We start from the raw sequence: 21,383 nt of genomic DNA, 5'->3' as shown, positions 1-21,383 counted from the left end.
CTGCCCTGCGCTTGCTCTGCTTAAAGCCTTTACCTGTGTGATATGCGGAGCGCGTGCAGGGCAGGAGCTGACCTGTGACATCACTCTCCTGCTTGTGCCATAGCCCATCTATGCCAGGCTTTAGCAGAGCAGTGCTGGTACAAGGAGGAGCTGACCTGTGACATCACTCTCCTGCTTGTGCCATAGCCCATCTATGCCAGGCTTTAGCAGAGCAGTGCTGGTACAAGCAGGAGCTGACCTGTGACATCACTCTCCTGCTTGTGCCATATACCATCTATGCCAGGCTTTAGCAGAGCAGTGCTGGTACAAGCAGGAGCTGACCTGTGACATCACTCTCCTGCTTGTGCCATAGCCCATCTATGCCAGGCTTTAGCAGAGCAGTGCTGGTACAAGCAGGAGCTGACCTGTGACATCACTCTCCTACTTGTGCCATAGCCCATCTATGCCAGGCTTTAGCAGAGCAGTGCTGGTACAAGCAGGAGCTGACCTGTGACATCACTCTCCTGCTTGTGCCATAGCCCATCTATGCCAGGCTTTAGCAGAGCAGTGCTGGTACAAGCAGGAGCTGACCTGTGACATCACTCTCCTGCTTGTGCCATAGCCCATCTATGCCAGGCTTTAGCAGAGCAGTGCTGGTACAAGCAGGAGCTGACCTGTGACATCACTCTCCTGCTTGTGCCATAGCCCATCTATGCCAGGCTTTAGCAGAGCAGTGCTGGTACAAGCAGGAGCTGACCTGTGACATCACTCTCCTGCTTGTGCCATATACCATCTATGCCAGGCTTTAGCAGAGCAGTGCTGGTACAAGCAGGAGCTGACCTGTGACATCACTCTCCTGCTTGTGCCATAGCCCATCTATGCCAGGCTTTAGCAGAGCAGTGCTGGTACAAGCAGGAGCTGACCTGTGACATCACTCTCCTGCTTGTGCCATATACCATCTATGCCAGGCTTTAGCAGAGCAGTGCTGGTACAAGCAGGAGCTGACCTGTGACATCACTCTCCTGCTTGTGCCATAGCCCATCTATGCCAGGCTTTAGCAGAGCAGTGCTGGTACAAGCAGGAGCTGACCTGTGACATCACTCTCCTGCTTGTGCCATAGCCCATCTATGCCAGGCTTTAGCAGAGCAGTGCTGGTACAAGCAGGAGCTGACCTGTGACATCACTCTCCTGCTTGTGCCATAGCCCATCTATGCCAGGCTTTAGCAGAGCAGTGCTGGTACAAGCAGGAGCTGACCTGTGACATCACTCTCCTGCTTGTGCCATAGCCCATCTATGCCAGGCTTTAGCAGAGCAGTGCTGGTACAAGCAGGAGCTGCTATGCCACAGGGGAATCCATCCCCAGTACACAGCGGTGTACCAGAGTACAGATTCTAAAACGCCATAGGCTGAATGACATCCGTGTGCTGTCCGCATCTTTTGCAGCCGAATAGAAATGAATGGGTCCGTGTGCAATCCGCAAAAAAATGCAGGCAGAGAATAGGGTCATGTGAATGAGGTCTTACAGTGGTCCTAGTTCCTCTGCTTTATATAATGTGTTCTATCCTCTTGCAGATCCTGTTTATTCGCTGGCTCCTCTCTGTGTTCGATCTCATTCCATGTAAAGATGCCCTTTCCTCGCTTTACAACTTCTTCTTCTGTTTGTTACTGGACGACAAACTGGTAGGAGATTTTTATTTTATCCCCCCCCCCCCCCCCTTCTTTGGGATATTTAGGAGTTGTACCACAAAATCGACGTATCCATGGGACAGTTCGGACTCGTTACCTACAGCAAACTATTACTACTCTCATTTTCCAGAGAGGCCTGTGAAAGAATAAGCAAGCTCAGGCTCTATTCATCTGAATGGGAAGGAAGCAAGCCCCAGGTTTTCTGCAAGCCCCATTCAGGTGAATGGGACTGATTTTCAGCTGCAACCAAATCGGCCGCGCGGGACGGCCCCCCTGATGTGGGCCGATCATCTGCTTGTGAACGTTCAAAGATAATACAGCATGTCAATCAGCAGTCATTTAGCACATTTAGGCCTCATGCACATGACCGTTGTTGGGTTCCGTGTCTGTTGTTCCATTTTTCGTGATTTTCTGCGGACCCATCGACTTTCAATGGGTCTGTTGAAAACTCGGAAAATGCACCGTTTGTCATCCGCGTCCGTGATCCGTGTTTCCAGTCCGTGAAAAAAATATGACCTGCCCTATTTTTTTTCCACGGACAACGGTTCGCGGACCCATTCAAGTCAATGGGTCCGTGAAAAAACACGGAGGCACACAAGATTGTCGTCCGTGATCCGTGTCTATTTTTTTTTCCTATCATTTTCAAGGCAAACTTGACTTAGATTTTTTTTTTTTCACTTTTCATGTCTGGTGATCCTCCAAAAATCAAGGAAGGCACACGGGAAAAAAAAATCTGACACTGATCACGGAACTGCGGACCGTGAAAAAATACTGTTGTGTGCCTCAGGCCTTAAATGGAGCAATCTTTGTGCTGTTTGGGAACAAATGATCACTAGTACGATCATTCATTCCCATACGGTTTGCGCATTGTCAGCAGCCCATCCCTTGCCTACACGAGGGGATGTGCTACCGGAAAACGATTTTTATGTCTGCATGAAAGATGCCATCAGCTGATTGATGGGTGTGTTCACATCGGGCAATCATCGGGCATATTCATACAAATATTTATTCCAACAATCGTAAGCCCGTGTTAGCGAGTCCTCACTCGTTACCTCTTTAGGTAGGTCATTCCATGTTTAACTACTTTAAAGAGCTTGTCAGACCAAGGAGCCGACAACCCCCGTGATCCTAATCTGTGCCCAGAGAAGCCCACACTTGCTGTCTGGTCCAGCTGTGCCACTGCCTCATTCCCAGCAGCTTCCGGTCCCCGCAGGACCAGGGATCCGTGGCCACAGCAGGTAATCACAGGCTTCAATGGTCAGCATGTTACTGCCATGACGTATCATTCAAGCAAATGTGACAGCTGAGGCTTGTGATTGGCCGCAACAGTCAGCAGCATAGGACTATGCCAGGTGAGTGTGTGTGTTTTTTTTATTATTTTATTTTATATGGGGCACAGGTTAAGACCATAGGGGTTGAATGGACAACCTCTTTAACTGTAAAGACCCCTTCCGTAAATTAAAGAGGTTTTCGAACTATATATGATCGGTGGGGGTCTGATCTCCTGGACCCCCTGCTGATCAACTGTTTCAGAACGTACCGATGCTCTCAGTAGCGCCGCGGCTTTCTCACCCCACTGATCAGATACTGATGACGGGGAAAAATGAGCTGCACATCCTAACCATTAGTTAACCTTTTAATTTCCTACCTATCATTACTCGCACATGTTCACAGTGATGGGGATGATCTGCAGCACAGACAAGGATTAAGTCATGGTGGCCGTGTTGTCCTGATATTCTCTTTCAGGCATTATCAGCTATCACAAATCTTAACTCCATATTCTCCGGTTTTTTTTGTGCTATTTAGTCCTAAATTCAGCATAAAAAAAATGTTCGGTTGTCTGCAAAATAGGTTATTGTATGTTTCATTTATCATCCCTACAGTGCCCATCTTTATGTCACCTGCTGTACCTGCTGACCAGAAAGGAGCATGGTAAGGGGAAAATGTTTTGTATAGATGGCTATAAAATGTGTTAAGTACATTTTATTTTATATTTTTTTTCTGTATGGTCTCATGAGGAACACAGGCATCTTGGGCACAGAATGCTGCTCCTACAAGACGAAGCACAAAAGAGTGTTAGCTCCTTCTACCAAGCTGCAGGCGCTGAGCTACACCAGCCAGGACATGGATGCTTTGAGTTAATCTGTGGCGATCTGATTATTTATTTATTTTTTTATATTTTTATTTTAGTTCATTTCCCCCTTAGCTTGACAACAGGAATGACTCTGTTATCCTTGTGGCAATGAGGTGAATAGCGTAATCTCTACCACATTATTTTAGTGAGAGAAAAGATGGAAAGAGCTCAGGAGCTTTCCGGTCACCAATTTTCCTTAGTTCTCCCCAGGTGACCCTGCTGGTCTTAAATGGAAGGGGATCAAACGGATATGAGTGCATCACTAGCCCACACCCCTACCATACTGATGGCAGACATGGTCTCCTTTCCCAATCCATTAGATTGCTGCATCCTTTCCCAATCCATTAGATTGCTGCATCCTTTCCCACTCCATTAGATTGCTGCATCCTTTCCCACTCCATTAGATTGCTGCATCCTTTCCCACTCCATTAGATTGCTGCATCCTTTCCCACTCCATTAGATTGCTGCATCCTTTCCCACTCCATTGGATTGCTGCATCCTTTCCCAATCCATTAGATTGCTGCATCCTTTCCCAATCCATTGGATTGCTGCATCCTTTCCCACTCCATTGGATTGCTGCATCCTTTCCCACTCCATTGGATTGCTGCATCCTTTCCCAATCCATTGGATTGCTGCATCCTTTCCCAATCCATTGGATTGCTGCATCCTTTCCCACTCCATTGGATTGCTGCATCCTTTCCCACTCCATTGGATTGCTGCATCCTTTCCCAATCCATTAGATTGCTGCATCCTTTCCCAATCCATTAGATTGCTGCATCCTTTCCCAATCCATTAGATTGCTGCATCCTTTCCCAATCCATTAGATTGCTGCATCCTTTCCCAATCCATTAGATTGCTGCATCCTTTCCCAATCCATTAGATTGCTGCATCCTTCTTGAAGTAGCGGGCTAAGACCGATTTTTGGCATCTGCCTGGCTAAGCAGGCCCTACGTTGAGACGTGAGGCCAGATCCTGGGTGCATCCCAGGATAAATTGGTGGAACTGACCCACCAGCTCTCCGGGAAGTACTTTTGTGTGTCCTCACTGGACATAAGGAGGCTTATCTCCCATGCTTTGGCTTCCATAGTAAATGGTGGTTTGCAGACACAACTTCAAAGAGATGTTTGCCAGCTTTACCTTTTGAGGGTTTCCATATTTTTGGGGTTATATATGGAGCCACAGGTGGCAAGAGTTCATATTTAACCCAGACCAGGACCCGTCGATTTGGCTTTTTCAGAAAAACCGGCCCCTGTCTCTATCCTATTGCAGCCTCCCCTAGTCTCGCATCTCTTTGTACCTTCTAGCAGTGTTAAGAACACATTTTTTCTTCAAACCCCATTCTTTATGCCCCCCCCCCCCCCCCCCCCCTTGTCCTCCAGATAAGACCACTTCTGCCTGAAGAACTCGAGTCTGCTCAGGTGGGGCAGGCTCCTTCTCCAGGTTGTCTGGCTTTCCCATGTCTGCAATGCCTGGATCCACAAGGTAGTCTCTGCAGACTATGATATCAAGTTTTCCACCTGCCCTCCCCTGACTTATGATTACCTAAGATAGGTCATCAACATTTAAGTCCCAGACAACCCCTTTTAACTTCATCTGTGGAGCAAATGGTAGCTTTGCACACCATCAAAATCAACATCTTCTTCGTCTTGGACCTCTATGTGGCCTCGCTTCATAATGTCACTCCCTCACTAGTCTGAGATGGTGGATGGTTGATAATTAATATGCTTGCCTTCTTGGCGGTCTAATTTTATAGGCATAGCCTCAGATTCCACCCCTTTTACCGTCTTCTAAATGAACTGAATAATTGTGAATATGTCTACGTCAGGCCATGTGCCACATGATCGTTCCTGTGACGTTCTTCACCTTTTCTCTCCCCTGACACGATTCATGCATGATCTGTAAGGCTGCCTTCACACACAGCAGGCTTTGCTGCAGAAAATCAGCTCCATTCAACAGAACACGTTCCGTGTGAAGGCACGCTTATCCTATTCTGCGGTGTTGTACTACTTTTGTACGTTTCCAGAAAATGCAAAAAAAGTTACATAATTAAAGAAGAAAAAAAAAACAACACTTTCACACGAGGTTCAATGATTCTCTCTTGTTCCTTACCAATCTTCAGCGCTCGGGCTGTTGTGAAACTACAACTCCCAGCATGCACACTTGCTCGACTGTTCTTATAACTCCCAATGAAGTGAATTGAATGTGATTTGGTATTTTACATCTTTTTTTTTTTCCCCCCCCTTCATTTTATTAAATTTTTTTGTAACCCACACAGTGAAAGCATACAGAGTCCGCAGTCTACTTGAATTGCAGAGCAGAAAGGTACGGAATTTAGCATTCTAACACAACCTCGGAAGGGGGTTCGCTTTTTTTATGTTCATAAAATCCTTAGGCCTCTTTCACATGAGCAAGCTTCCGCCTGGATGCGATACATTGTGAACACGTAGCATCCAGACGGAATCCTGACCCATTCATTTCAATGGTTCTGTGCACATGAGCGTGGTTTTTCATGCATCATCTTTGCACTCAGGAAAAAATCGCAGCACGTTCTATAGTGTCCGTTTTTCACGCAGCTCTGGCTCCATAGAAGTGAATGGGGCGCTTGTGTGAAAAACGGAAGATCTTCGGATGCAATGGGGGAGAGATATCAAAGCTGTCATACCAACATGCTGAATACCAACATGCCAGTCTTGATCTCCATGCACTGGCATGATATGTGCCTAATTTATTAAGAGGCAGAACCCTCTTAACCAATCAGGCGCATCTCTGCCCTGCCGTGCGCCAGAAACGGTGTAGACTTCGGCTATAACTTCCGCCACTTTCTGACAAAAGTTATAGTAAATGCAGCAGGCGGTGCAAAGCCTAAAAGGTCGCAAATTAAGGAGCACGTATGGCATGCGCCATAATGTAGTTTTTTTTTTTTTTTACGCCACAATATTGGCGGTATTAGCTTAATATGTCCCTCAATGTTTTTTCCTGATGTTTGCTGGAGAATGAAGATTTTTTTTTTGATTTTTTTTTTTTTATTCTTCAGGGGAAAAAAACACATGCAATCCGAATAAAATCTGGATGCAATCACAGACCAAACTGATTAAACTTGCGTGCAAAACCGTCAGTTTGCTCCGGACACAAGAGGCCTTAGGCCACATTCATATGACCGTATGTGTTTTGCGGTCCACAAAACACTGATCCGCAAAAAAAAAATACAGATGACGTCCTTTTGGCATCCGTATTGCATCAGTTTTTTTCGCGGATCCATTGTAACAATGCCTATACTTGTCCGCAAGAATAGGACATGCTCTATATTTTTTTTGTGGGGCTACGGAACGGACATACGGATGCAGACAGCGCACGGTGTGCTGTCCGCATTTTTTGCGGAGCCATTGAATTTCAATGGGTCCTCATCCAATACGCCAAAAAAACTGAGCGGACAAGGAAACAATATACGTTCGTGTGAATGTAGCCTTAGGCCTCATGGACACGACCGTATGTATTTTGCAGTCCGTGTGCATTCCGTATTTTGTGGAACGGAACAGCCGGCCGTAATTTCCATTTTTGAGGACCCATTGAAATGAATGGTTCCGTATACGGACACGGAAAGAAAGTACGTTCGTGTGCATGAGGCCTTAGGGTGCTGCCCATATGCTCCGGTTTTTTTATGCGGTTTTTGAAGCCAAAAACCTAAATCAGATGTGGATCATAAAAGGGAGAAAATAAGGTACGACAGGTAAAACTACTGCATGTAACAGCGGTAAAGGAGTTGTCTGGTTTCAGCGGTTAGGGATCCGCCTGGAATAAAGACCAGATAAGTACTTACCTGACAGATCCTGTCGCTTCAGTTCGCCCAGCTGAGCTATATTTACCTGGGTGCAGTGGTGACATCATGTTGACAACACATGGCTGCTGCAGCCAGTAATTGGCCTCAGCTATGCACCTCAGGAGGCCAATAACTGGCTGCAGTAGTCACGTGTTGTTGACATGATGTCGCCAATGTCGCAGGGTAAATAAGTGCAGACAACCCCTTTAACTGCTGATTCATAGTGTTTCTTATTACCCTGAAAGTTTTTTTAGTTTTTTTTTTTTTAACCATTTTATGCATCTGTGCATAAGTAAGACCATGTATCTAATGCACTCGCTTTTCTGTTTTGCACCTTGCAGTTGAACACCTGCCCTTATGTTCCAACATACAGTACAGACCAAAAGTTTGGACACACCTTCTTATTCAAAGAGTTTTCTTTATTTTCATGACTATGAAGGCATCAAAACTATGAATTAACACATGTGAAATTATATACATAACAAACAAGTGTGAAACAACTGAAAATATGTCATATTCTAGGTTCTTCAAAGTAGCCACCTTTTGCTTTGATTGCTGCTTTGCACACTCTTGGCATTCTCTTGATGAGCTTCAAGAGGTAGTCCCCTGAAATGGTCTTCCAACAGTCTTGAAGGAGTTCCCAGAGATGCTTAGCACTTGTTGGCCCTTTTGCCTTCACTCTACGGTCCAGCTCACCCCAAACCATCTCGATTGGGTTCAGGTCCGGTGACTGTGGAGGCCAGGTCATCTGGCGCAGCACCCCATCACTCTCCTTCATGGTCAAATAGCCCTTACTTTCAAAGTTTTCCCAATTTTTCAGCTGACTGACTGACCTTCATTTCTTAAAGTGATGATGGCCACTCGTTTTTCTTTACTTAGCTGCTTTTTTCTTGCCATAATACAAATTCTAACAGTCTATTCAGTAGGACTATCAGCTGTGTATCCACCTGACTTCTCCTCAACGCAACTGATGGTCCCAACCCCATTTATAAGGCAAGAAATAACACTTATTAAACCTGACAGGGCACACCTGTGAAGTGAAAACCATTTCAGGGGACTACCTCTTGAAGCTCATCAAGAGAATGCCAAGAGTGTGCAAAGCAGTAATCAAAGCAAAAGGTGGCTACTTTGAAGAACCTAGAATATGACATATTTTCAGTTGTTTCACACTTGTTTGTTATGTATATAATTCCACATGTGTTAATTCATAGTTTTGATGCCTTCAGTGTGAATCTACAATTTTCATAGTCATGAAAATAAAGAAAACTCTTTGAATGAGAAGGTGTGTCCAAACTTTTGGTCTGTACTGTACATTTAGTATTTTTGCAATTTATAACTTTCATATACTTTTTTTTTTTTTTTTTTATAACTTTCTAGGGGCTTCACTCGCACATCCTCGGCCTTCTATCCATATATAAAGTGTTTTGTCCAGAGTTGGTGTCTCTTACTTTACCCAGCAGAGTAAAGGCAAGTTATCCTTAAAATAAAGTGTGGTTAATACTGTTAAAGGGGTTGGTCCACGAACAACATTTATCAGCTATCCACAGCATCGGTGATGAATATGATTGCTGGGACCTCCGCTGATTATGAGACTGGGGGTCACTGAGTCACCTGTGTGAAGGAACAGTGATGTGCATACATGATCACCATCCATTCACTTACGTCAGACTTCTTAATTCATCCCTCCAGTAGTGAATGGAGCTATCGTTGTGTATGCACACCACGGCTCCTTTAACAAAGGTGACCCTTCGGGCTCCCTGAGCCACCTGTGTGCAAGGGGTGGTGGCACACATTCGTGACCTAAACACCATTCACTTCTGTGGAATTTCTGCACTCGGATATCTCAGTCAGTCCCATAATAGTGAATAGTGAGTCTTGTGATTGGTGGGGGTCCCAGGGGTCAGACTTCTAGTAATAAAACCTATGCTGTAGATAGGTGATAGATGTTTGTGGACCAACACCCTTAAGAGGCTATGTACACCTTTGGGGACAATTTTTTTAAAAAAAATTTATGACTGCATTTTACTCATTTTGGGCTAAAAATATATTTTTCAATTGGACTTTATTGAAAATATTGAGCCGTTCTGTCACAAAGGGTTGATTGTTTTTCTAGCTGTGTGAATGCTGTTTTCACTTTGTGCCGGTTATCTAATAAAACCTTATCTGTGAATTACTAAAAGTCATAAACACTTATTTAAGCCACATTCTTATAGTGGGATAAGAATTGAGCTTAAATTAAGGTCAGAGATGAGGAGCCCGTCAGCTCCCTGCCTGAAGGAAAAGAGTAAAAATACAGATTCTGCTGGTAGATAAACTCAAAGCTGTGCAGGGAAAACTGCTCATCATTTTTAATATAGACCAATTTAAAAATGATTTTTAGATCCAAACAAGTACAATGCAATACAGAAGAAAAAAAATTCTCACCAAAGATGTACATGGCCTTTAAATTTGATTCCCCCCCCCCCCCCCCCTTTGGAAAGATAATCTGTTTTGGGAGTCGTTACCGACATACAAACACACTCGGTGCATTGATTTAATTAAACGTTGTCCTCTTGCAGATGTACTTCAAGGAGTCTAACTTGCTATTTACCTCAGAGTTGAAAGCTATCGCAAAGATTAACTCAGGGGACCCTGTTAGAGATTATAAGCTGTATGTTGGAGAAACTAAGAAACCGCCATCACGAGCTGTCAAACGGGTGCGTATTATTATTTTTTTAAACCATTTTTTGACAGTCCTCTAATGCTGTACTGGCCTAATTTTAATAGACATTGATGTTTGCTCACCACAACTCTATCTTGGACATGTCTACCCTCACACATCTGTCGTATGGTGTCCATGGCCTGCAGTTGTACCTCCTATATCCTTCTGATTTTTCATGGAGACACACTTTTTGCTTACGCGTTTCATTTAAATATATATCCAAGAAACGCCTTTTGTTTTGTATGCTTCATCACATGCTGTATTGCGGAGGTATTCTCCTCCAAAGACATTGCCCACAGAGGAACCATACAGATGCAGCAGAGCTAAAAGGAACACCTAAAGCAAACAAGGGCAAGAAAATAATTGGCTTTTGTCACATGATAAGGCCTCGTCTATGTATTTTGCGGTCCACAAATTGTGGATCCGCAAAATACAGATAGCGTCCATCCACATTTTTTGTGGACCCATTGACTTCAGTGGGTCTGTGGTCCTCCTCAGGCAGAGAGTTCCATAGTCTCACTGCTCTTACCGTAAAGAATCCTCTTCTATGTTTGTGTACAAACCTTTCCTCCAGACGCAGAGGATGTCCCCTCGTCACAGTCCTGGGGATAAATAGATGATGGGATAGGTCTCTGTACTGACCCCTGATATATTTATACATAATTATTAGATCTCCCCTCAGTCGTCTTTTTTTCTAAAGTGAATAACCCTAATTTTGATAATCTTTCAGGGTACTGTAGTCCCCCCATTCCAGTTATTACTTTAGTTGCCCTCCTCTGGACCCTCTGCAGCTCTGCTATGGCTGCCTTGTTCACAGGAGCCCAGAACTGTACACAGTCCTCCATGTGTGGTCTGACTAGTGATTTGTGAAGTGGCAGGACCATGTTCTCATCATGGGCATCTATGCCCCTTTTTGATGCAACCCATTATCTTATTGGCCTTGGCTGCAGCTGCCTGACACTGGTTTCTACAGCCTAGTTTGCTGTTCACTAAAATTCCTAGGTCCTTTTCCATGTCCGTGTTACCGAGTGTTTTATCATTTAGTATGTACGGGTGACTTGCATTATTCCTTCCCATGTGCATAACCTTTCATTTGTCAGTGTTACCCAGTGTTTTACTATTTTTACCAGGTTTCTATAGAGTCCTCTGCCCTTTTGTTCTAGTGATCGGGGAGGGGGGTTTCGTCGGTCGGACCCGTAAGGAAGACGCGTCCAATGACGGCATCTTTTTTTTACTTCCTTTCAATTGACTGTATAGAGCTATTTTTTTCTTGCTCATCTCATTTCATGTCTGTGTCATTTATAGATGATGCTAGCTTTTGTTTTTTCTAATTTTTGTCTGCGCAGAAGTGGAACAGCAATCCTTATGTGCCCGTGAGCAGCCGCACCGTCTGGAGCAGCGATTCCAACAGTTTAGCATCCAGTTATACTACTCCTATGGAGAGAATTCAGACGTTTTCACAGCTTCTGGAGAACATCCTGAGACTTGAGGTGATTACTTTTATCAAGTATTTTACTTGCCATCTAATGCCAGCCACTTGTACTAGTTCCTAATTCCGTGTCCAAAACAGTCTTATGTCTTTTTTTTCCATCTACTGTACCAAGTTTTCAGGATATCAACAATCTACATCAGTTTATCTTCTTCCTTAATTATGTTGTATGACATCCACATTTGAAGGCTATGTACACCTTTTGGGGGCAATTTATTATTTCTCGTGCATGGCATTGGGGGACACAGCACCATGGTATATGCCCAGCTGCCACTAGGAGGCTGACGCTAGAAACAAAAAAAAGTGTTTGCTCCACCCAGGTGGGCTATACCCCTCTGCCAGAGCTGAGAGAGATCAGTCTTGTTCTAGTGTCCGTAGGAGGCAGACATGACCTGCTATCTTTTTTCGCAGGTCATCCTGCTATTTTTTTAATTTTTTTAAATTTTTATTTTTTTCCATACAGGATCTCATTAATGCCATCCGAGACGTGCTCCATGAGCAGGACGATCCTTCTTCCTCCTCCCAGGAGTCGGTGTCCTTCCGCCGTTCCAGACGTTCCGCTGTGGTTTTCCCTAATCGCGCGGATCTTGACGCACTTCTTGCTAAGGAGTGGCGTCACCCTGATCGGCGCCTTCACCTAACCAAGGCCTCGGATGTCCCTTATCCTTTTTCTGAGGAATCAGTCAACCTCTGGACGGTTCCTCCTCAGGTAGACCCTCAGGTGGCTCGCCTGGCGAAGGCCACTACCCTTCCCCTGGCTGATGCAGCTTCCTTGTCAGATCCCGCTGACAAACTGGTCGACTCCTTGGCCAAGTCCGTGTTCGTAGCAGCGGGTGCCGCCATCCGTCCTGCGTTTGCCGCTTCCTGGGTGGCCAAGGCCTGCGCGATCTGGGCAAAACAGCTCATCCGAGCCTTACCTCCAGTCTCGGTCCAGGGGGAACTGGCAGTGCTTGCCTCTCAGATCTACCAGGCATCCAAGTTTCTTTGTGATGCCTCTATGGAATCTGCTCGCCGCTCCGGCCGTGCGGCTGCTAACTCTGGCCATACGCCGTACCATCTGGCTTCGTTCTTGGGCGGCGGATTCTGCCTCCAAGAAGGCTCTAATTTCCCTTCCTCGGTGGGAAGCGTTTGGAGGAGCTCATCTCTGAGGCCACTGGCGGTAAGAGTTCCCTTCTCCCCCAGAACCAGCCTCACCGCCGTCGCTTTCCTGGGTCGTCCTCTCGGGCGCAGACCTTTCGTTCCTTTCGGGCCCCTTCCGCCCGACCAGACAAGAAGTCCACTAGGCCTTCCTTTAAGACCAAGCCCTCCTGGCATACCAAGCCCAAACCTGCTCACCCCCAGTCCACTAAGCCACCTTCCGCTTGACTCTGCCCCGGTCAAGGTGGGGAGGGGGGTGCGCTTGCTCGCCTTTCAGAATATCTGGCGAGCAAGTGTGGAGGACGCTTGGGTTCTGGAGGTGGTTTCCTCCGGATACAAGATCGAATTTTCCGGTCTTCCATCGGGACGGTTCTTCCTAAAGTCGCACCCCAAGTCCCCCGCCAGGGCAGACGAGTTTTTTCGGGCCATTCGTTACCTTCGCTCTCTAGGGGTCATCATTCCAGTTCCGGAATCAGAACGCTTTCAGGGGTTCTACTCTAACCTGTTTACGGTTCCCAAGAAGGACTGCTCGCTCCGCCCAATCCTGTACCTGAAGGCGCTCAATCACTTCGTCCGTGTCCGTAATTTTCGCATGGAATCCCTCCGGTCGGTGAGGCGGATGAGTTCCTGTCGTCCATAGACATTCAGGACGCTTATCTACACGTCCCCATTGCCCTCTCCCAACAAAAGTTCCTTCGCTTCACGGTAGGTTCTCTTCATTTTCAGTTCGTCGCCCTGCTCTTCGGCCTGGCCTCTGCCCCGAGGGTTTTCACAAAGGTGCTAGCGCCTCTTGTGGCCCTTCTCCGTGCCAGGGGGGTCGCATTGGTGCCTTACCTGGACGACCTTCTGATCCGGGCTCCGTCATTGGAGGACAACCTGTCCAGCCTACGCATCACCCTCTCTGCTCTTGCCCAATTCGGGTGGCTCATCAACCACTCCTCTCTCGTCCCATGCAGGAAGATGCCTTTTCTGGGCATGATCTTCGATATTCTCCTCGAGCGGGTGTTCCTTCCCCCAGAGAAGATTGCCTCTCTTCAGGCGGGGGTGACTCGTCTCTGCGACCCGTCCCCCTTGACCATCAGGATGTGTATGCGCGTCCTGGGCAGGATGGTGGCCTCCTTCGAGGCCATTCCCAATTCCACTCCCGGGACCTTCAGTTGTTCATCCTATCTAGGTGGGACAAGTCCCCGGCAGGCCTCGATTGCCGGACCCGTCTCCCTCCCGAGCTTTGCCAGGATCTCTCATGGTGGCTGAATCTTCGGACGGTGTCCCTGGGCCGGTCTTTCCTCCCCCCCCAGTTGGCGGGTGATCACCACGGATGCCAGCCTCTCGGGTTGGGGGGCGGTCTTCGAGTCCCTCATTGTCCAGGGTCTTTGGTCTGTTCAGGAGTCCTCCCTGCAGATCAACGTTCTCGAACTTAGGGCAATTTTCCTGGCACTGTCTCACTGCACTCCCTGTCTCTGCGGTCTCCCGATCCGGGTTCAGACGGACAATTCCACCGCCGTGGCCTATCTGAACCACCAAGGGGGCACCAGTAGTGTGTTGACCCTTCAGAAAGCCTCCCGTATCCTGCGGTGGGCGGAGAAGCAAGTTCCAGTCCTCTACGCCGTACACATTCCTGGGGTCGACAATTGGGCAGCAGACTTTCTCAGCCGTCAGCTCGTCGATCCGGGCGAATGGTCTCTCCACCCAGAGGTGTTCCTCCAACTTTGTCACCGTTGGGGAACTCCGGACGTGGATCTCTTCGCGTCGCACCTCAACCGCAGGCTCCCGTGCTATGTTGCGCGGTCCAGGGACCCTCAGGCTCTCGCGGTCGACGCCCTAGTTCTGCCTTGGTCTCAGTTCGACCTTCTGTATCTTTTCCCCCCCCCATTCCTCTCCTTCCCTGATTGCTTAAGCGTCTCAAGGCAGCCCGAGTTCCGGCGATCCTGGTGGCTCCGGATTGGCCCCGCAGGGCGTGGTACGCAGATCTGGTGTTTCTGCTCGCCGACGTTCCGTGGCGACTTCCTCCGCGCCACGATCTCCTTTCCCAGGGCCCTCTGTTCCACCCGAATTTACCTCAGCTTCGTTTGACGGCGTGGCTGTTGAGACCGCGGTCCTGAAGTCCCATGGTCTCTCGGATTCGGTCATCCGGACGATGCTTCACGCTCGCAAGCCTCAATCGGCCCGCATTTACTATCGGACCTGGAGAGCGTACTTTGCCTGGTGCGAATCTGGTCGTTTTCGCCCTCTCCGTTTCTCCGTCCCTAACATTCTGGCCTTCCTTCAGGCCGGATTTGATAAGGGCCTTCGTCTGGCTTCTCTCAGGGGGCAGATTTCGGCCCTCTCGGTCCACTTTCAGCGTCCTGTGGCCTCGCGGGCCCAGGTTATGACTTTTCTCCAGGGTGTTGCTCGCCGAGCCCCTCCCTTTCGCTTTCTGGTGGAGCCATGGGACCTGAATCTTGTCCTGGACACCCTTCAGTCATCGCCCTTGGCAGAGATCCCTCTGTCGTTTGTCTCGTTTAAGGTGGCCTTCCTCGTGGCTGTCACCTCCATCCGCCGGGTTTCCGAGCTTGCGGCGCTTTCTTGCCGTTCGCCTTTCCTGGTGTTCCATCAGGACAAGGTGGTTTTGCGTCCTGTTCCCTCCTTTCTCCCGAAGGTGGTTTCCTCGTTTCATATTAATGAGGAAATCGTCCTTCCTTCCTTCTGCCCCAATCCTTCTCACTCTAGGGAGAAATCCCTCCATTGCCTGGATGTGGTTCGGGCTCTTCGCCTGGATCTTCGTCTCGCGGAACCCTTCCGTCCTTCGGACTCTCTTTTTGTGGTCCCGGCGGGCCCTCGTAAAGGTTTGCCTGCCTCCAAGGCCACCATTTTTCGCTGGGTTCGGTCAGCCGTCAAGGAGGCCTATGTCGCGAAGGGCCGGGCTCCCCCTTCCAGGTTGACCGCACATTCGACTAGGGCGGTTGGGGCTTCTTGGGCGGTGTGTCATCAGGCATCAGCTTCCCAGGTCTGCCGGGCCGCCACCTGGACGTCGGTTTACACTTTTTCTAAGTTCTACCATATTCATTCCTTGGCTTCTGCTGATGCCAGTCTGGGACGCAAGGTTCTGCAAGCAGCTGTGCTTTAGATGGCATGGCGCTTTTTTCTTCCCTCCCTCGGGGACTGCTTTTGGACGTCCCATGGTGCTCTGTCCCCCAATGCCATGCACGAGAAAATTGGATTTTTTGTACTCACCGTAAAATCCTTTTCTCGTAGTAGGCATTGGGGGACACAGATCCCACTCTTCTTGAGTTTCTTCTTGTTTGAGGTTCCGGCTTTTGCCTAGTTTGGTTGTCGGGTTTCCCCAGTTGAAGACTTGTTGGCTTTCAGTTTTTTGATTCAGGTGTGACGTTCCTACTGCTTTTGTACCGACTGATCTCTCTCGGCTCTGGCAGAGGGGTATAGCCCACCTGGGTGGAGCCAACACTTTTTTTGTTTCTAGTGTCAGCCTCCTAGTGGCAGCTGGGCATATACCCATGGTGCTGTGTCCCCCAATGCCTACTACGATAAAAGTATTGAGTACAAAAAATCAAATTTTTTATTATTGCATTGTACTCCTTTTGAGCTAAAAATATTTTTTTAATTGTTCTTTATAAAAAAATATGGAGCCCTTTTTTCTGTACAGAGCTGAGATGCTCTAGTAGCACTCTTTGGATTTTTTTTATTTTCCGTCAGACCAGGACTCCTTAGCTCTGTGACATTATAAACACTGATTTATAGCTCAGTTCTTATCTTACTGATAAGAATGTGGCTTAACCACCTCAGCCCCCAGTGCTTAAACACCCTGAAAGACCAGGCCACTTTTTACACTTCTGACCTACACTACTTTCACCGTTTATTGCTCGGTCATGCAACTTACCACCCAAATGAATTTTACCTCCTTTTCTTCTCACTAATAGAGCTTTCATTTGGTGGTATTTCTTTGCTGCTGACATTTTTACTTTTTTTGTTATTAATCGAAATTTAAACGATTTTTTTGCAAAAAAATGACATTTTTCACTTTCAGTTGTAAAATTTTGCAAAAAAAAACGAGATCCATATATAAATTTTGCTCTAAATTTATTGTTCTACATGTCTTTGATAAAAAAAAAAATGTTTGGGTAAAAAAAAAAATGGTTTGGGTAAAAGTTATAGCGTTTACAAACTATGGTACAAAAATGTGAATTTCCGCTTTTTGAAGCAGCTCTGACTTTCTGAGCACCTGTCATGTTTCCTGAGGTTCTACAATGGCCAGACAGTACAAACACCCCACAAATGACCCCATTTCGGAAAGTACACACCCTAAGGTATTCGCTGATGGGCATAGTGAGTTCATAGAACTTTTTATTTTTTGTCACAAGTTAGCGGAAAATGATGATTTTTTTTTTATTTATTTTTTTCTTACAAAGTCTCATATTCCACTAACTTGTGACAAAAAATAAAAACTTCTATGAACTCACTATGCCCATCACGAAATACCTTGGGGTCTCTTCTTTCCAAAATGGGGTCACTTGTGGGGTAGTTATACTGCCCTGGCATTCTAGGGGCCCAAATGTGTGGTAAGGAGTTTGAAATCAAATTCTGTAAAAAATGACCTGTGAAATCCGAAAGGTGCTCTTTGGAATATGGGCCCCTTTGCCCACCTAGGCTGCAAAAAAGTGTCACACATCTGGTATCTCTGTATTCAGGAGAAGTTGTGGAATGTGTTTTGGGGTGTCTTTTTACATATACCCATGCTGGGTGAGATAAATATCTTGGTCAAATGCCAACTTTGTATAAAAAAAATGGGAAAAGTTGTCTTTTGCCAAGATATTTCTCTCACCCAGCATGGGTATATGTAAAATGACACCCCAAAACACATTCCCCAACTTCTCCTGAGTACGGAGATACCAGATGTGTGACACTTTTTTGCAGCCTAGGTGGGCAAAGGGGCCCATATTCCAAAGAGCACCTTTCGGATTTCACAGGTCATTTTTTACAGAATTTGATTTCAAACTCCTTACCACACATTTGGGCCCCTAGAATGCCAGGGCAGTATAACTACCCCACAAGTGACCCCATTTTGGAAAGAAGAGACCCCAAGGTATTCGCTGATGGGCATAGTGAGTTCATGGAAGTTTTTATTTTTTGTCACAAGTTAGTGGAATATGAGACTTTGTATAAAAAAAAAAAATTAAAAAAAAATCTGCATTTTCCACTAACTTGTGACAAAAAATAAAAAATTCTAGGAACTCGCCATGCCCCTCACGGAATACCTTGGGGTGTCTTCTTTCCAAAATGGGGTCACTTGTGGGGTAGTTATACTGCCCTGGCATTTTCCAGGGGCCCTAATGTGTGGTAAGTAGGTAAATGACCTGTGAAATCCTAAAGGTGCTCTTTGGAATATGGGCCCCTTTGCCCACCTAGGCTGCAAAAAAGTGTCACACATGTGGTATCGCCGTATTCAGGAGAAGTTGGGGAATGTGTTTTGGGGTGTCATTTTACATATACCCTTGCTGGGTGAGAGAAATATCTTGGCAAAAGACAACTTTTCCCATTTTTTTATACAAAGTTGGCATTTGACCAAGATATTTCTCTCACCCAGCATGGGTATATGTAAAATGACACCCCAAAACACATTCCCCAACTTCTCCTGAGTACGGCGATACCAGATGTGTGACACTTTTTTGCAGCCTAGATGCGCAAAGGTGCCCAAATTCCTTTTAGGAGGGCATTTTTAGACATTTGGATACCAGACTTCTTCTCACGCTTTGGGGCCCCTAGAATGCCAGGGCAGTATAAATACCCCACATGTGACCCCATTTTGGAAAGAAGACACCCCAAGGTATTCAATGAGGGGCATGGCGAGTTCATAGAATTTTTTTTTTTGGCACAAGTTAGCGGAAATTAATATTTTAAATTTTTTTCTCACAAAGTCTCCCGTTCCGCTAACTTGGGACAAAAATTTCAATCTTTCATGGACTCTATATGCCCCTCACGGAATACCTGGGGGTGTCTTCTTTCCGAAATGGGGTCACATGTGGGGTATTTATACTGCCCTGGCATTCTAGGGGCCCTAAAGCGTGAGAAGAAGTCTGGAATATAAATGTCTAAAAAATTTTACGCATTTGGATTCCGTGAGGGGTATGGTGACTTCATGTGAGATTTTATTTTTTGACACAAGTTAGTGGAATATGAGACTTTGTAAGAAAAAAAATAAAATAATTCCGCTAACTTGGGCCAAAAAAATGTCTGAATGGAGCCTTACAGAGGGTGATCAATGACAGGGGGGGGTGATCAATGACAGGGGGGGGTGATCAATGACAGGGGGGGGGTGATCAATGACAGGGGGGGGTGATCAATGACAGGGGGGGGGTGATCAATGACAGGGGGGGGGTGATCAATGACAGGGGGGGTGATCAATGACAGGGGGGTGATCAGGGAGTCTATATGGGGTGATAACCACAGTCATTGATCACGCCCCTGTAAAGCTTCATTCAGACGTCCGGATGCGTTTTGCGGATCCGATCCATCTATCAGTGCATCCGTAAAAATCATGCGGACATCTGAATGGAGCTTTACAGGGGGGTAATCAATGACAGGGGGGTGATCACCACAGTCATTGATCATGCCCCTGTAAGGCTTCATTCAGACGTCCGGATGCGTTTTGCGGATCCGATCCATCTATCAGTGGATCCGTAAAAATCATGCGGACGTCTGAATGGAGCTTTACAGGGGGTTGATCAATGACAGGGGGGGTAATCAATGACATGGGGGTGATCAGGGAGTCTATATGGGGTGATAAGGGGTTAATAAGTGACGGGGGGGGGGTGTAGTGTAGTGTAGTGGTGCTTGGTGCTACTTTACTGAGCTACCTGTGTCCTCTGGTGGTCGATCCAAACAAAGGGGACCACCAGAGGACCAGGTAGCAGGTATATTAGACGCTGTTATCAAAACAGCGTCTAATATACCTGTTAGGGGTTAAAAAAAACACATCTCCAGCCTGCCAGCGAACGATCGCCGCTGGCAGGCTGGAGATCAACTCTCTTACCTATCCGTTCCTGTGAACGCGCGCGCCTGTGTGCGCGCGTTCACAGGAAGTCTCGCGTCTCGCGAGATGACGCATATATGCGTGACTGTGCGCAGCGCTGCCACCTCCGGAACGCGATCCTGCGTTAGGCGGTCCGGAGGTGGTTAAATAAGTGTTTATGACCTCTCAGTAGAGATAAGGGTTATTAGATGACCGAAAACAAAGTGAAAGTACCAGTCACACAGCTAGAAAAACAGTTAACCCTTTGTGACAGAACTGCTCAATATTTTTAATACAGGCCAATAAAAAATAAAAAAATTCGTCAAAAATTTGTAACATGCAATCATAAAAAAATATAAAAAATTACCTCTGAAGGTGTACATAGCCGTTAAGGGGTTATCCCTTTCTAATGAACTGCGAGACAAGACATCCCTCTGTCTGAGTGATTCTTTCTTCTAGTTATAGCGATCAGCTGGGTTGCAGCACTTGGGCGCCTACCGATCAAAACCTTTTGATACGTCATTATGACATAGCAAACGTTTTTGAAACCAGTGGTACAGTTTAAAGAGTCACTGTACCTTCACACAATTGCATTTAATAGAGAATGGTGTAAATAGCAAATTTCTAAGTCGCTTCATAAAATAAAAAAAATAAAAAATCTGCATCCTCCTGAAAAAAAGTCATGGCCTCTAGGGGTCTCACTTCCACCTAATTTGCAGTCCACTGCCTGTTGTCAGGGAAGATCCATCCCTGGTGAGAGAGACACAAAGCTCACAGGGAATGGGGCGTGTCAGTGCAAGCCGAGCTCCTGAGCCTAATAGAAACACTGGGGGAGATTTATCAAAATGGTGTAAAGTAGAACTGGCTTAGTTGCTCATGGCAACCAATCAAATTCCTCCTTTCATTTTTCACAGCTCCTTTGGAAAATTAAAGGTGGAATCTGATTGGTTGCTATGGGCAACTAAGCCAGTCCTACTTTACACCAGTTTGATAAATCTCTACACTGCTTTTATAGCAGCCTCCTGTGTGTCTAAGTGTGATTTCCGCCTCCTTATCTGTTCTGTGAGCTCCAGAGCATAGTTGGAAGTAAGGGGAAGGATGTCACAGCAGTACAGTGCTGGCAGATTCCACATAAGGGAGAGGCCCCCTGCTTGTGAGAGAAATGCATCTAGCTGTGCAGTTCAAAAGGGGAATAATGTGGCAGAAAGGGGCATTAGGGAAGCCCAAAAAAGACGTGTTTCCTCACAGCTATGATTGCACAAAGAAGCACAGCCATTATACAATTTTTTATTTTTTTATTTTTTTTTAAACTACGGACACTTTAAGGCATTTTGTCCCTTTAAAAAAATAAAATAGAATCCTAAAGTCTGAGGAAGCTCTGACGGTACCACATATTGGGCAGTCATATCCAGAAAACTGCATAGAAAGAAACAG

General features: G+C 46.4%; 1 protein-coding gene across 1 annotated transcript in view; it reads left to right on the top strand.

Moving 5' to 3' along the window:
- Nucleotides 1-21,383, top strand: part of CENPI (centromere protein I) — a 46,584-nt gene that overhangs the window by 4,420 nt on the left and 20,781 nt on the right. Inside the window, exons 5-10 of the mRNA XM_040405837.1 lie at nucleotides 1,552-1,659; nucleotides 3,549-3,597; nucleotides 6,075-6,121; nucleotides 8,994-9,083; nucleotides 10,175-10,312; nucleotides 11,664-11,807. Coding sequence (XP_040261771.1) covers nucleotides 1,552-1,659; nucleotides 3,549-3,597; nucleotides 6,075-6,121; nucleotides 8,994-9,083; nucleotides 10,175-10,312; nucleotides 11,664-11,807 — 576 coding nt within the window. The remainder of the gene's footprint in view (nucleotides 1-1,551; nucleotides 1,660-3,548; nucleotides 3,598-6,074; nucleotides 6,122-8,993; nucleotides 9,084-10,174; nucleotides 10,313-11,663; nucleotides 11,808-21,383) is intronic.

Source organism: Bufo bufo, chromosome 8 (assembly GCF_905171765.1).
Source record: "Bufo bufo chromosome 8, aBufBuf1.1, whole genome shotgun sequence".
NCBI lineage: Eukaryota > Metazoa > Chordata > Amphibia > Anura > Bufonidae > Bufo > Bufo bufo.
This window is presented reverse-complemented; position numbering and strand designations above follow the sequence as displayed.